This window comes from Betta splendens, chromosome 7 (assembly GCF_900634795.4).
Source record: "Betta splendens chromosome 7, fBetSpl5.4, whole genome shotgun sequence".
NCBI classification, from domain to species: Eukaryota; Metazoa; Chordata; class Actinopteri; order Anabantiformes; family Osphronemidae; genus Betta; species Betta splendens.
In genome coordinates this window covers 15,107,249-15,121,879 of record NC_040887.2, presented here as the reverse complement: position 1 = coordinate 15,121,879, position 14,631 = coordinate 15,107,249, and the positions used below count along the sequence as shown (strand labels likewise).

At 52.5% G+C, this 14,631-nt stretch overlaps 1 protein-coding gene across 4 annotated transcripts in view; it reads left to right on the top strand.

Moving 5' to 3' along the window:
* The window catches only part of plch2a (phospholipase C, eta 2a), a 75,607-nt gene that overhangs the window by 29,828 nt on the left and 31,148 nt on the right, over nucleotides 1-14,631 (top strand). Inside the window, exon 1 of one of the 4 annotated variants that reach the window (XM_055510244.1) lies at nucleotides 10,120-10,572. The exons of the other annotated variants lie outside the window; for them this stretch is intronic. Coding sequence (XP_055366219.1) covers nucleotides 10,530-10,572 — 43 coding nt within the window. The 5' untranslated portion in view covers nucleotides 10,120-10,529. Of the gene's footprint in view, nucleotides 1-10,119; nucleotides 10,573-14,631 lie in introns of those variants that run through there. 4 annotated transcript variants of the gene reach the window in all.

Below are 14,631 nucleotides of genomic sequence, written 5' to 3'. Positions count from 1 at the left end.
ACTGGTTTGGAGCAGCATCATGCCAAACCCTTTGTGTTTTCCTCTTATTTCTCCAGCTCTTCTCTCTTTGTTCCTCTCCTGAAGAGCTCACGCTGATCTAAACCACCGCCTGAGGTAAACTAATATTAAAGCCTCTGTAAATTGACCTGAATTGAACCAATCTGTTACCACATGGCGCATCATGGGCTCTAATATAGTGAGGCCTGATTTGATTTTACAAACTAATCTGAGCAATGCAGACGGAATAAAGTTCCTTTAATTGGTTCGTGTATTCTCATAAAACCGCTCCCAAAAGGCTCGGAAGACGCCCGAGACCCGGCAGCAGACGCTTTGAATTGATGCCTGACGTTAAAGGGACTGATTCCTGCATGTCAGCCTGTGAAAACAGTTGTTGCAGCCTGAGGCCTGCGTGGACCCACAGGAGCTCCGTGGAGTCTGAGAAAACCACTTTATTACAGTGACAGCGGAGGATTCTCAGGTAAATCAAAGGAGCTCCTGTGTGAATAGGCCGATGATGTGCTGAGCTGAGTTTATTATAGGCGTGCTGTGTTGTGCCTATTAATGCCACCGTTGTTGTTGTTGTTAGTGGGGTTTGAGCCTACTCTCAACTACACTGAGGAATCAAATGTGTTTGTAATCGAAACCTTAATAGTGCCGTTTCCACCAGAGCCCCCCCGCGGTGCAGCGGTGGAGCTCCGTGGCCGTCCACACATCGATCTCATGCATTACGTACATGCGACAATCAAATCAATATGACTTAAACTAGATTAGTAACATCAATTTAAGTCATAGATGACAGCTTTGGAGGAAATGGAGGAACAGCCGAGAAGAGCTGCTGTGAAGAGCAGCATTCTGACGCTCATCTCCACTTTTGTAACGTCATATTGTGTAACACAGATCATCGTGACAGACTGAGCGGGGGACGCGGCGCATCCCTTTGTTTCACTGCAGAGCTGAGGGCCGACGGCTGATGAACGGAGCCGTCAGTCAAACGTGAGCTTGTGCTGGATAAACGCGGTGTTAAAGGAACATCTCAAGACGACTCCTACAGCTGAGATCTGAACTGATCCGAGAGCAGGATTTATTCAGTAGCGCCACCTTTCAGGTAAATCCTGCCGTCCCCTCGAGGGGAAAGGAAATTTGTGGTCTTAATCAATACTGTGCACAGAAGAATGAAGCTTTTAGTGTCACAGCTGGCGGAGGAATCTCAGCGTTGTTATTTCCCGAATTGAAAGTCCGATCTCCTGAATGGAATGACACCAGGATTTAAACCCGGTGTCATTCAAACAATTGTTTAAAGGTCTTCAGACACATGACTTCCAGCTGCCCCTTTAGTGTTTAATGTGAGCGATCACTACATGTGACATGGACTGACGTGCACTGAGAGGTTTAGGTGTCTGTAAGTGAAGTCTGCTCAGACTGAGTGGCTTCAAACGAAATGAAAGCTACCTTTAAACATGTCTCAGAGGAAGAGCTGAAAGCGTCAGAGTCCTCAAACGCGTACCGACGGCAAGGACACAGGAGTCAATGACTTGAACGAGGCTGAAGGTCTGTCTTTAGAAAATGCTCACATCAAATGGGCTGAAAAGAATCAGCTCCAGTGCGAAGATGTTTGCAGCCAGAACCGTGCCTTCTCCTCACGTCTGAATTGGGGTCATAGGTCACGTTTATTGTGCAGCTTCATGGGCATGACCACACTGACTGTGTATCAGGCTCCGCCATAACCATTACACAGCACTGCGCCTGAACGCATCGTGTGCAGACAAAGCACAGCAGGGACTGTTCATGTTTAGCAGGAAAATAACGGCTCAAAAGCAGTTTTTTTTGCCACATTAGCAGCAGCAGCGTCTCCAGGAGCTGGATGAAAGGCGCACGAACCACACGTCTGTCAAAGCAGAGCCCTCAGGTTCACATCCACAGCGAGCCACTGAGGGGAAGGTTCAGGTTTCCATGCTGGTTGGATCTCCAGATGGAGGAAGCACAAGTTAGCTAAATCTGGACCTTAATTGCAAGATAAGAAAAAAATGACTGGAGCGTTTTATACAAAAATTGGCCATTTTTGGAAAGTGCTACCACTACTAGACCAGTCAGCAACTGGTCACACCTGGGCGAGTATTTGATGGTATTAGCAGCAGAGGGCCAGTTAGCGGGACCCCGCTAGCGCCGTGCTAACAGATTCCAGCAGAGGATCAGCTGGTCTTTACGCGTGCCAGAGGAGGCGTTTGGAGATGATATCTCATCCTAGTGCTGTAATAATAATAATAATAATAATAATAATAATAAGGACACCAGGTCTAAAATGTGCTGGAGCATAGCATAGGTTGGCAGGTGTGATTTATCAGTTCATTTGGATCCCTTGCTCGTGGCTGCTGTGGGAGAAGCAGCAGGTTTACAGGAAACACTCAGCGATGCAAATTAAAACTCCACTTCATCCATTCAGCTCCTCTCGCCGCCGTCCTTGTGTGAAAGGCCTGAGTCAAGAGTGAAGCAAATTACCTGCGAGCCCTCAGAGGCTTGTTCACGGCAAGCGGCGGCACAAGATGGGATGACGGACCTTTGTTTAACTGGGAGCAGCAACGATGTGTTGACACTGAAGCCGAACTGATTTGTTAACTGAAGGACGATCTGTCAGTTCTGAGAAAAAAAGCTTCACAGAACCCCTAAAGAACCCTGGACCAATAGAATGACTCTATGGAGCATAGCACCTCCTTCGGGCCTCTTTCAGGTTCACTGGCTGGGCCTTCCTAGTGGCCCTGCTTTCTGGGGCAGAATAAGTGAGAGGGCAGCACGAGTTAGACCTCAGAGGACGGAGCTACTGTACAGTAGCTCGCCTGAGACTGAAGCTTCTTACATGAGTAGAGAAACGAAATGAAAGGTGTAGGTGTAGTTGCATTTTACACCATTTTAAAAGGCAGCTGCAGAGTTCTGAGCAGCGCGTTTGCCACTGTCAGCTCAGAGAGGTAAAAAGGTGAAGACATGTTGATGTTGATGTATGTTACATGTCGGACTCTGACAACCAAACCAGTGCTTTTATCATCATTATCATCATCATCAACGTCGTCATCATCATCACGTGCCTTTCCGCCGCACCACACTGTGAAGTCTTTAATCCCACACTCGGTGTGTTTGTACATTATGTAAATTAGTCGTCTGTTTACTCCACAGCACAAAAATGTGTAGTTCACTGGCGGAACAAAAGGAGAAGGAAGCAATTATGACATGAATAGGAGCAAAGAAATAAACTGCTAATCCTCTTTAGAGGTTTCCTGCAGTGGCGAGTGCATCGGCCCTTCATCTCTCCTCATTATCGCTGAACTATTTCAGCAGGCATCGGCACTGTGCCTCTGGTTATTTCCAGGTTCTCGAGGTTCATTGAATCTTTTGGCACCGATAAGCCGAGGAAGCGAAAGGAGCTGCAGTGACCTGAGCTCCATCTGGGCCCGGTGCTCCGGACGGACAGGTAAATAATGCAGCGCGTCTGGGAGAGCACTGAATGCAAATACAAGAACCACGTCCAGAGTTGGCAGCCGGTGAAAATAAAACAAGAATCCGCAGTAATTGAGCTAATACATCACATGCAGGAGAAACATGTTGGACCTTGACTGAGAACTAAAGCAGATGATTTGATTGTGTGACCCCTGTTCTGTACCTTTCCATCGTCGCCACGAATCAGGCTTCACTCACGCAAGGGTGCAAAGAGTTGCTGGTTGCCATAGCAACAGTAGGCCGAGACCTCAAGCTCTCACCGCGTTTTTGTAACAACTGTACATCATTATGTCAAAACACCAGTTTCTTTTAATTGATTGTTTTATTATTTAATCCCATTGGACGTTTGAGCTTCTCTGTGAGTTTTCCAGAGCTGCTTTCACATTCGTTTGGAAAGTTTCTGTGTGCTCACCTTTAAATCGCAGCCATAATAAATCTGGCTGCGTTACAGCGTTACCCACCTCAGCTCTACTTAGGATTCCTCCTCCTTCTCATCCAAATTTAGATTTCCCTGCTCCAGTAACCGAAATACACTCAGCACTTGTAGATGAGGGCGCTGCTGTAGAGTTTCTGCTTCACTTTCTGCGTCCTCACGCAGACGGTGGAGTCTCAAACGAGTCCCTGGAGGTCACGGGTGGTGCAGGCGACCCCTTCATGTCTCCAGAACCGTTTGGTTCTGATCTTGAGGAACCTCTCCGAGCCCGGGCCGGCTGAGCAGTCGTCGCCCCTCTGGAGCCGTGTGATTGAGCGAGTGGCTCAGAGTCATGAACCCTCGCGAGTCACAGACAGCTGCAGCCGTCTTTGATGACGCGCCCCATCACCCCCGTCAGACAAGCTGCTGGTCTGTGACCACACATGGCCTTGGACGCAGCGCTGGCCCTCACACCCTGAGCTGAAGCCCACGCATTGCTGGGACTCGCCATAGACGTCTGCATCACGACGCTGTCATGAGATACATCAATTAAAACAGAGCCTTCTGTTGCATCTTGTTTTTTGTTTACGAAATTAGTAGCAAATCTGTCTGAAGACAAAATGACAGCAATAGTTTCATGGAAGCAGTTTTTTAGCATCCATCCATTTTCAGCCTCCCATCTGTTCATGCTTATGCATTTAGTCATTTAACATTTATTTTAATCACTGCAGCATTAAGTCCTGTGCTGAACCTGAACCTCCGGCCGCCGTCGGGCTCCACTTTCATCCACTCGCCTAAAGTGACACAGGCACAATTCATGACACACGAGACCGTGGCTGTTTGAGTGGAGCTTTGCTCTCCTCCCTCATGTCCTGCCAAACGTCGTGTCGCTTTGGTGCCTATATTTTCTTACAGGTGGAGGTGGAAGCTTTGAGGGCAGATTGGGTTCTGAAGGCAGAGCCCTTGAAGAGAACGCGGCCTGAATGTTTTCTCTGATCCGACCCAGTAACTCCAGACACTGCAGCCGCTTCCAGGGAGGTTCTTACACACCTGATTGGTTGACCAGAGGCTCGGCGTGTTGTGAATTGATTTGTGTGTGCGTCCAGAGCTGCTGATGCCCTTTTCTCCGGCGTGTGTTCATAAGACGCTGCTGCTCCGCTAATATGAATTTTGATGACCGTGCGAGACGGGAACAAACCGGCGACATCGCTACAATTACGGAGCCCTGCGCTGTCGTCAAGGCTCATTTTATCCACCTCCGCTCTGCTAATTGAATTTACTGCAGCGCTTATGACTCGCCGCGCGAACCCTCATTTCCTCGCCCGCTCCCAACACAAAGGGACAGGGGAGCGTTCACACAAACAGGCGGTTAACTCCGCGAGCCCGTAGTGGATTCGGATGCTAATCTGTTCCCATTGACTGAGCTGAGGAAACAAATTAGGTGGTTAATGAGCATCATGACATCACTCAGACGACCGCCATCAGTCTCCACTCCCACACTCACACGTTCCTCACTGCTGCTGAGAAAACGAGCTGGAGGTCCTGCGGCCCGATGCCCGTCTCGGCCCCAGACCCGGGTTCTGCCCGCATCAGAACCGCTCCCACCCACGCGCTCGCGGATCGACGGCCTGTCTGAACGCATCCTGTTGCTGTCTGACTTCCCACTGCGCGTGTGACGGGACATTAGTTGCTCTAGAGTAATGCCTGTGGTTAAATACGTGTGGATTAATGAGCTGGGGACTCAGCAGAGGCCCACTGTCAGCTGTGGTGTAGAGGAGTATATGATCTGCTGCTTCAGGCTTAGTGAGTGGAAGTATATCGAGTGTCAGGGTGCAGAACGGAGAAGACGGAACGCGTGAGACTGATATTACATCATCTCCTGCATTTGTCTTTCAACCACTAATTGAAATATATTTCTCAATTATTCACATAAAACCTGATAAAACCTGAAGTGTACGCGCAGACAGAGGTTGTTTCACACCAAGGATCATTCTTTTCACACATGACAGGGTTTCTCCTTTCATGTGATGAGCTCTGGGCGCTTGGATTTGGATACTTGAGAGGTCGTGGTCGGTGGCTGTGGAGTGTTTCCAGGGTGTTTCTGTGTGATGGAGCGAGCACATGATCAGCCAAGCGTCGAGGAGGGGCCTCGTACCCTGGACGGAACCCTGGGCTCAACCCGGCCCAGGAGAACCTTAACCCTTTAAATGCAGGATCTCAGGCCCCATCAAAATGAATCCCCCAAACCCAGTGGGCGTGGATAAAGGAGTACATGCATTAACAGCAGAAAGAGTCTGTCTGACAGAACCGGGGTGAAAAACGAAGGCATCGTTGGCGATGGGGAGCGATCCCCAGACACAAACGCTCGTTTACACTACGACTACGTGTCGTCTTCTAATAGGGAGGATATATTTAACGCGCTTTCTTCTGGGTTACGCCAGACAGGCGGAGTGTAAGAGACGCTTTGCTTCTGCTTTCAGCGTATCCAGATACACACACACTGAGCGGCTGCTGGGAGGTACTGATGTCACGTTGTCCGCTCCAGTTCTGAACACGACGCCTCGACACCACCTTCAGTTCTTATGTTTAACTCCAGCTACGCTCCAGTTGATTTTTTAATGCCAGAAGTTAAACGTTTTCAAGGTTGTTTGAGGATTTGTTCCCCTTTGTTTGTCTGCAGTGTGTCTAAGCATCTTGTGTCTCTATCACTACCGTTTCTCAGCCTTGGTACAGTATATAGGTTGCTCTCATCCAAACAAAACACACACGTTAGCATTGTTCGATTCCAGCGCGGGAGCGGCCGTGACCCGGGAGCTCGACCTCTGGATTCAGAGACGTCAGACTGGGAGCTCAGATGCGTCCTCGCTGCGACAGCGTCAAATGAAGTCTCCCCCCGAGGACAGCGGCTTCATTATTTTCATGCTCTGTTTGTGGATGGATTTCCACGGCCGTGTTTACATGTTTAAAACATGTCCCTCATGAAACGCGATGTTCTACGCGGAGGCATCGAAGCGCGACTCCGCGTATGAGGACACGAAACTCGCCCGAAGCCTCTGATTCAGCGTCTACGTTTCACGCGCTCCTTTTTAGGAACTCGGCGCTCGTTCTAATTCCTGATTTTTCCCCCCTTTGCTGCGTTTCCACCTCCTCGACGGCTGCGGGGCAGATGGAGGCGAGCTGTCCACAAAAAGACGCATGGGATGCGGTTGTAGAAAAACAAACGGATTGGACCCGGAGCACGATGGGACATGAAGACTGTGCTCAGGTCCTGCAGCAGCTCACGGTTGGACCGGGTCCTGAGCGTCCGGACCCCTCAGGGCACCAGGCACAGATCAGAGGGAGGTGAGGCTCACTAGAGGGCACTGTGTCATATGAAGAAGAGCTGCAGTGTGGAGTCATTTCCTCTCATCAGTGCTTAGCTCATTTTGATAATGCATTTAAAGCAGTAATATTGTAATAACTGGGGGGCTTTATTAGGGACAACACGCTTTTCCTTGGGGTCCATATCTGATGCTTCAGCGCCGTATTGCTTTTCACAGCTTCCCCTCACGCTGTCGTCCATCACTTCGCTGCCTCCTAAAAGCCTCACCCGGCACTGACCCGGGTCTTCAGGCTCGCCGCCATAACGTGTCCATCAATTAATAGACCACCAAATGTGCTGCGTGGCCGTAATCAGCACCCAACCCCCCCCCCCCCGGCCGAGCGCACGACCCCACGCCGGCTAATGAACGGCGCCGCCGCAGCCCGTGGGGCAATTAGCTGCCGCGAGTCCGGCCTCGTCAGCAGAGTGCGCCGCTGATGCAGAGTGGGCTTCACCGAGAGGGAAATAATGAGAAGCCTCTCAGCAGAGGGCGAAACGAGATAATGCTCGCTCTCAAAATGGCCAATCACAGCCGCTTAATGCGCGGAGCTGTGTATTGGACTCACGTCTACGGAAGGCGGGTCGTTCACAGTGTGTTGCATATTACACACATATTTTCATGTTGCTGTTCATCCGCTGCCAGGGACTGAACGTGACAGCTGCTTGTACACAAATGCACACGACTGGGAATAAACAGAGGAGGAGGTTGGTTCTGCTGCGCACAGCGCGTCCACACTGACCTGTCACGTGCATTGTGTGCACGCCTGAACGGAGCCTGTTTCTAGGACCTCAGCTGCCTCCCGTCGTAGCTGACGTCCGCGTCTTGTTGCTCATCGGCACTCACGTCTTTTCCAGCGCGAATCCAGTCCCCTGACATTATTTCCTCAATGGAAATGTTTGTGTTCCAACCTCGTGACCCACAGAGCCTCAGAAATACGTTTTCTTATTTCCCTTCTCCGTTCGGCACCTGCACCACCTGCGCACACACACACACACACACACACACACACACACACACACACACACACACACACACACACACACACACACACACACACAGGGCACAGCTGCCACCCGCGTTCGCCGGCGGTGGAGATTAACATCCGCCGTCTTCCTCATCCTCGCTCATAACGGAGGAAGAGTTTGCAGAAGGCGCCGGCGCGTCCTCTGTGACGGCTGCCGCTCACCTTCGCGCCACGGACGGTCGTATGCGCCTCACGTTTAGCCTGTCCACCTGCTAAACAGGTGAACAGCTTAGACACCCAAACTAGAGCTGAAGCCGTGCTCAGATGCCACGTATCACTGGAGCCCAGCGTTCGCCCGACAGCCTATTGATCCACGCTTCGCCAAGATTTGATCAGCCGCCTGCTTCTTACAGAATCCCAGTGAATGAGCTGCCGTTAAGCTGCTCCACATAATGGACAAGGTGCCACCGGCGACCTAGACGCTCCACAAAGTGCCAGCGTGGCGCCGCATCGATCGGCTCTCACCTTTAAACCGTCTTTGCACAGCCTTGAAATAGCAGTGGCCTCCTGCTGTGAAACATGATCCAGACGGAACGACTAGAAAAATATATATATATATCAGCTTAGCACAAAATGTCACCTTTAGTATCTTTATCGTACCATCAAGTAGACTCATTCTCTCTTTTGAAGCGCACATGTTGGCGAGCAGCCGCGATTTAAAATGGAGGTCACGTCATCGGAGCCTCAGAGGCCGATTCACCTTGAGAACTGGAACCTGGACCGATAAGAGGAGGAACGAGGCCGTCCTGCGTGTCGCAGGAACCCCTGTGGACCATCCTCTGCTCTCAGGAACCCGAGGCCTAGCTGGTTGGAGGACGGAAGCTGGACTCAGCGGGACCAACACGGCCTGAGGCCCAGGCCGGCGCTGGCGAAGGCGCGAAGGAGGCCGAGCTGGACGCTCTGCAGAACCGCTGGGCCGCTCCTGCCGGCGCTGGACCGCGGCCCGGTGAACGGCGGCCGGGCTCTTTGAAACCCGCCGTACAAAAGAGCCGAGCCGTCGTTCCCGCTTCATGAAACATGCATGAGTGGAGACAATTCCCGCCGTGCATTATTCATGGCGCCGCCGAAAGTTTCTCTGAAATGTTATGAATCGCGGTCTCTGTAGGTGATGATAATGCACGGGGACTCCTCTCCGCCCAGATTACAAGGTGCGGCCGCGGCTGCCGCATTAATCAGCTCTGCCGTCACTTGTGCAGCTCATCCGCCGAGCGCGTTGGCGCCAGCATCTCAGGAGCCTCTGATGAGCAGCGCAGTTCATAAGTGGACGTTTCCAGCACGGGTTCCGTTTGAAGACCGTTGCCTTTGTCTTCCCTGCATTCGTTGCTGTTGCTGCTCCCACTTACTTTGGGCGGAGTTCACAAAGCTCTGATGCTTCTCAGAGGCCATGGCTGTATTTTAGTGCCCACCTTTTAACTGCCTGCTAATTAAGTGGAAACGCTCCAAAGCCAACATTATGCATTAACGGAGGCAGAGGAGCTTATTTCATTCCTCTGCCTTCATGTCCCCCCACCATCTGCCTCCCCCTTTCTCCCCCGGCTGCTGGGACGAGCCCCTCCATGCCTGGCCGGTCCTCTCCCGCCGCCTCTGCCTTGAATAAAACATGCGCGCCACGCGCTGCGGCTCCTCGCTGCCTGCAAATCACGGCCACCTCGGCTCCTCGGCTCCTCTCTCTTCGCTCTCCTCCTTCCTCGTCTCAGCAGATTCGCATCAGTCCTCTCTGCTTCCTCCTCCTCCTCCTCCTCCCCCCCTCCCCGCCCCTTTTTTCCTCTCCTCCATCCCGCTTCTCCTCCCCTCCCTCCACCGTCTAATAGGGTTTGTTCTCCCAGGTGATCGCTGCCGAGCCGAGCGCTTCCCCCTTTTGTGCAAGAGCCGTGAGTGGTTGACTTCGCCGAGCGCACTCCCAAAGCTCTCCGGGCGACACCTCCCTCTCCCTCCAGTCTGTACAGTAGAGGCAGAAGAAGCAGCGTGGAAGTGTGCAAGACCACACTATTGTCTCCGGCTGCTTCCCGCCCCATTAACAGACAGAGAGGATGGGCTTTCGGGAAGGCGGAGGAGAGACTGTGAAGTAGACTGGAAAGAGAAGGAGGAGAAGGAAGGACGAGTTCCCCTCAAGTGACTTGTGTTCCACGGATGATGACAGCCCCGGGGCGAGCAGCAGCCCCCCAGATGGTGGTGAGGGCGCAGCCGGCCCCCCCGTCTCTGTCTTAGCAGCACATGGAGCTGTGCCTCCTCTGGGAACACGCAAATGGAAGACACCAGCAACGTCCGCAGCCTGAGTCCAGAGGAAGGTAAGACGAGCCTGCCTTCATGCATGTGGGCTGGAAGAGGAGTGATGGGAGAGCCTCGTGGACTCACCCCAGCCTCCAGGTGCAGCCCGGACCAGGCGGCGGCGCCGCCGCACCCCCCCCACACACACGCGCCGCTCCGCGCGCTGCATCTTCGGGCTCCGCGAACATGCGCAGGTGCTTCACGCGCCTCTTTGTTTTTCCCCTCGTGGGAAACGGCAGCTCCCGCCAAAGTGCAGCTTGCCGGAGACTGCGCCTGGTTTCATCTCGGGCGACGGAGATGGAATCAGACGCGAAGAAGCAGAGAAGGAAGGGGAACGCGGGAGGCGAAATGAAGCCGTCTATCTTTGACAACTCCCCATCAGGGCTTTCCCAATCCCACCCCCCCCCCCCCCCCCCCCCCCCCCACCGAGCGCCCTCCCGTCCTCGCCGGCGGTCCCCTAAGCCCCAGTAACCATAGAGCCAGTCATTAGTGCTGGATCACCTCGGCTCAGGGAAGCGGGGAAGCGGTGCCGGGCGCTGTAAGCAGACTTGCACTAAGCCGTACAATGGAGCTCTAATGCCGCATGCTGGAGCGTGCAGGCGCGCGTCAGCTCCCCTCTCACTTTAATGTATTTATATTCCACGGAAAGGCAAAGAACTGCACACCCCCCCCACCCACCCCCAGCGTGGCCTGACACCTCTCTCACTGAACCGGGATTTGATTAATCAGTTCAGTTTCTGTTTGGTAAACGTTGAACATGGAGGTTTGAGGTGACTTTCGACTGATGGAGGTGACGGTGCCTTCACTGCCCTGGGGTCCGCAGGAAATGTTGCATTCGTAGGTTTGGTGTGGTGGTTCAGTTTTGATTGTTGTTATGCATTTAGCCAATGATTGCATCAGATTCTGTCTCACATCTTACTACTATCATGAGTACTACAGTACTACAGTACTACAGTACTACAGGTATTCTCGGTGTGGTTGGTACGTTCTGCACGTTCATGGTGACTTCTTAGTCAACAGCAGCTACACCCCTCTCATTTACACTTTGCATCATCTACACTTTAAGACAGACAATCTAATAATTTACCAAATGTTACTGAAGAGCTTAGAAAGAGTAAGAGCTTCAACAACCTCGACCTCCAGGGGGCCGATCTCAGCCCCCCCTCAAGTTTGAAGTCAGAATTTCCCTTCTCCGTCGCTGTCGCTGCACTTCGTCTGTTGCTGGAGCTTCTCAGCACAGTGTGCAGCCTGGATGCAAATTGCAAACCATGTTACATATCATGAAGACGATATTAAGTGTTATATCACACTGACAGACCACAGGGGAGACCGGCAGCGTTCGGCGAGCGTTCTTTGATGCCACTGAGCAGTCAGGGACCGGCTCTCCGCCGTGAATCTGATTCTGCATTCTCTTTAATAAGGCTCAGGTTGTGGGATGAGGCTTTTCGACAGGAATGATAATGACTTGTTTTGGATGCATCAGAGGGGTTTCGCCAAAAAGACCCCGGGGCAGGAGTTGAATCACCTGTCGCTGTCAAGGAAATCTGCCGGCGTTGGCTATTAAATCGATAGAGCCAGCAGGGAAAAAAGGAGCATTAACCCGGCATCACAGGCAACTGGCTGCATCATATTCAAAGGCATGTTTCAATATTCCGAGATCGAGGCTGATGGATGTTGGTTTCTCAAGGTCGAGATATTCTAATATTAGATCTGAAATGTGCTCATTTGTGTTCATTGCTGAGACGTGGAGCTGGGCTGACGGGAGTCTGTTAGCGCGGCATCGGCGGCAGCATCTGATCCGTGAAGGCTGTGAGAGGTGGCCCGCTGGTCAGAAAAGGCCAACTTCCTGCTGCGAGCGCGCGTTTCACCTCACGTAGACGAGTCCAAATGAATAATGCGTAGCTTTACTGTACGACAGCGCAGTTCCAGCGGCAGCGCCAAGTGCTGCGTATTTGTGTTTCAACAGGTCCCGGCTCCCTGAAAGGCGAGAAAAAAGGAGGCGTGAGCCCAAGTGGAGAAGAGATGGGGCTTTAAAGCAGCTGACCGGGTCAGATATGGATGGGGGTCAAACAGCAGAATGCAGCCTAACACCAGTATGAACGCTGCTCATCATATTTACAGACTTTTCACCACTGGTGCAAAAACAGTTCTAGTGATGAAGAAAGGGCACTTTTTTCCGCACAGACACTAATTCCGCGTCCGTCTCCGTCAGGCAGCCGGTGCTTCCTCTGCTTGTCATCCTCGTCTCCTCCTCCGTCACCGTCCCGTGTCCCGCCACAACCTGCCAAGCGCTAACGCTGAGCGTCTTTTTATAGCCCCGGGTCTGACAGCGAAGCTGTTAATTTATTGTAATCGCGTCCTACAGCGGGAGACGTGGCCCGTGCGACGCGTGAACCACACGCGTCTCATCCTTGAAGGATTCTGATGGGAGTTGGCGTTCATCCGTAGCTTCCAGTCTCGGAACCGCGCGATGAAATACGTCGACGGCGGCCGAGCGCGGCGTTTTTACGCCGCTCGTTGAGACTCAGCCGCCAGCAGCTCCCGTTCGCGTTCGCGGTCTCTGACGCCGACGTCGACGTCGCTCAGCGGCCGAGCTGTGATGTGACTGGTCTGTGTGTGCGCTGCATACTGTGGAGATGTCCCACTGGAGGCTGGCTGGAAGGCAGAGGAGCCGGTGGGCAGCGTCGCTCTCTCTTATTGATGAGCGGATTTTATTATGTTGCAGTAGATCCCTTCGTCACAAGCGTTGAGTTCTGTGCTTTTGGCTTTTGTTATATCACTGTGAGGCTTTGCTTCTGACTGCTTCTTCATCACAACTACTACCCTTCTAGTGACTGATGGGGACCAGCTGCTGATTCACCGTCTGGCCCTAAGGTCCACCAGCTTAATGAGCAGTTTAACCAAAATAAAGCCAAAAAGCGAAACAATCTTGGATTTGATTGACAGCTCAGCCATTTGGGGCTGTTTTTTTTATCCAAGCTGAGGTTGATTGATGTGCAGTCTTGTTGTGTCCTGCTGCTGATGCTGCCTGCCCCACTGTGAGCTGATGTGAAAGCCTTTAGTAGGATTCACTGGTGCTTTACCGAGTGGATGCTGACGGTTCTGGCTCTGGTTCCAACTGCGTCTTACTGTGTGTCTATGAGTCTGTTTGGGACAGAGTATTTCCTCTAAAAGAGCACAACTCCTCATGTTGAGATTAAAATTCAATTCTCCAAAGAGTAAAACTGTCCTCAATTACATTTTTTAAACATCAAAGTGTAATTTCTGCCGAACCCCGCGGCCGCTCCACTGCGGGAGGCTGACGCGTACAGTAAACGCTGCTCCGACACTCCACGAGACGAGCGGCGAATCCGCGGCCTGAGCTCCATCCGGAACGGCCTTCCTCCACCGCTGCAAACGCGCACAGCCGATTCCTTATCGCACTCGCGGCGGCGAATGGTCGTTCACCAGCCGAGCTCCGGCTGCAGCATTCACCCGCTGGCTGTCGGCGGTGATGCTAATAGATTTAACGAGTGTCACAGCGGTGGAGGGAAGGAGAGCTCCCAGCACCGTATCTGGGCGACGAGGGGCCTCGTGCTGTAAGTGCTGCCCACGCTCCCTGCTTTGTGAGTCTGCGGGGCGGCGCATGAGAGCGCCCGCGTGGTCACGAGTCGCGTTCTGTGCGGCTGGAGATGCTCTGCAGTGCACGTTTGTGCGTCGGGTGGAACGGCTGCCGTCTCCCAAGCTCCCTCACCGATCTGCTTTGTTCGGGTCGGACAAGTTGTCAGGCGCTCGTGGGCGCTCCGAACAATACCCACGATGCAGCGGGCTGCACGTCACGCGAGCTGTTTGTCAAGTAGCGATGCGCCAGTCGCTGGTTGTGACTCGCCCTCACAGCTGCTCCTGTTGTTGTCACAGGTTGTGCAGGAACCAAGTGAGAAGTGCAGGAAGTGATGCCGAAGGTCTTTAGCGACATGAACCCAGAGATCAGGATCCTCGTCTACAGTGTGATGCATTTCGAGGAGTCCCTCGGAAACATCATTTCCAGCTTCCACCTGCTAGTGGTTCAAACCACTGCTGGACTGCAGGTAGTGTCTGCG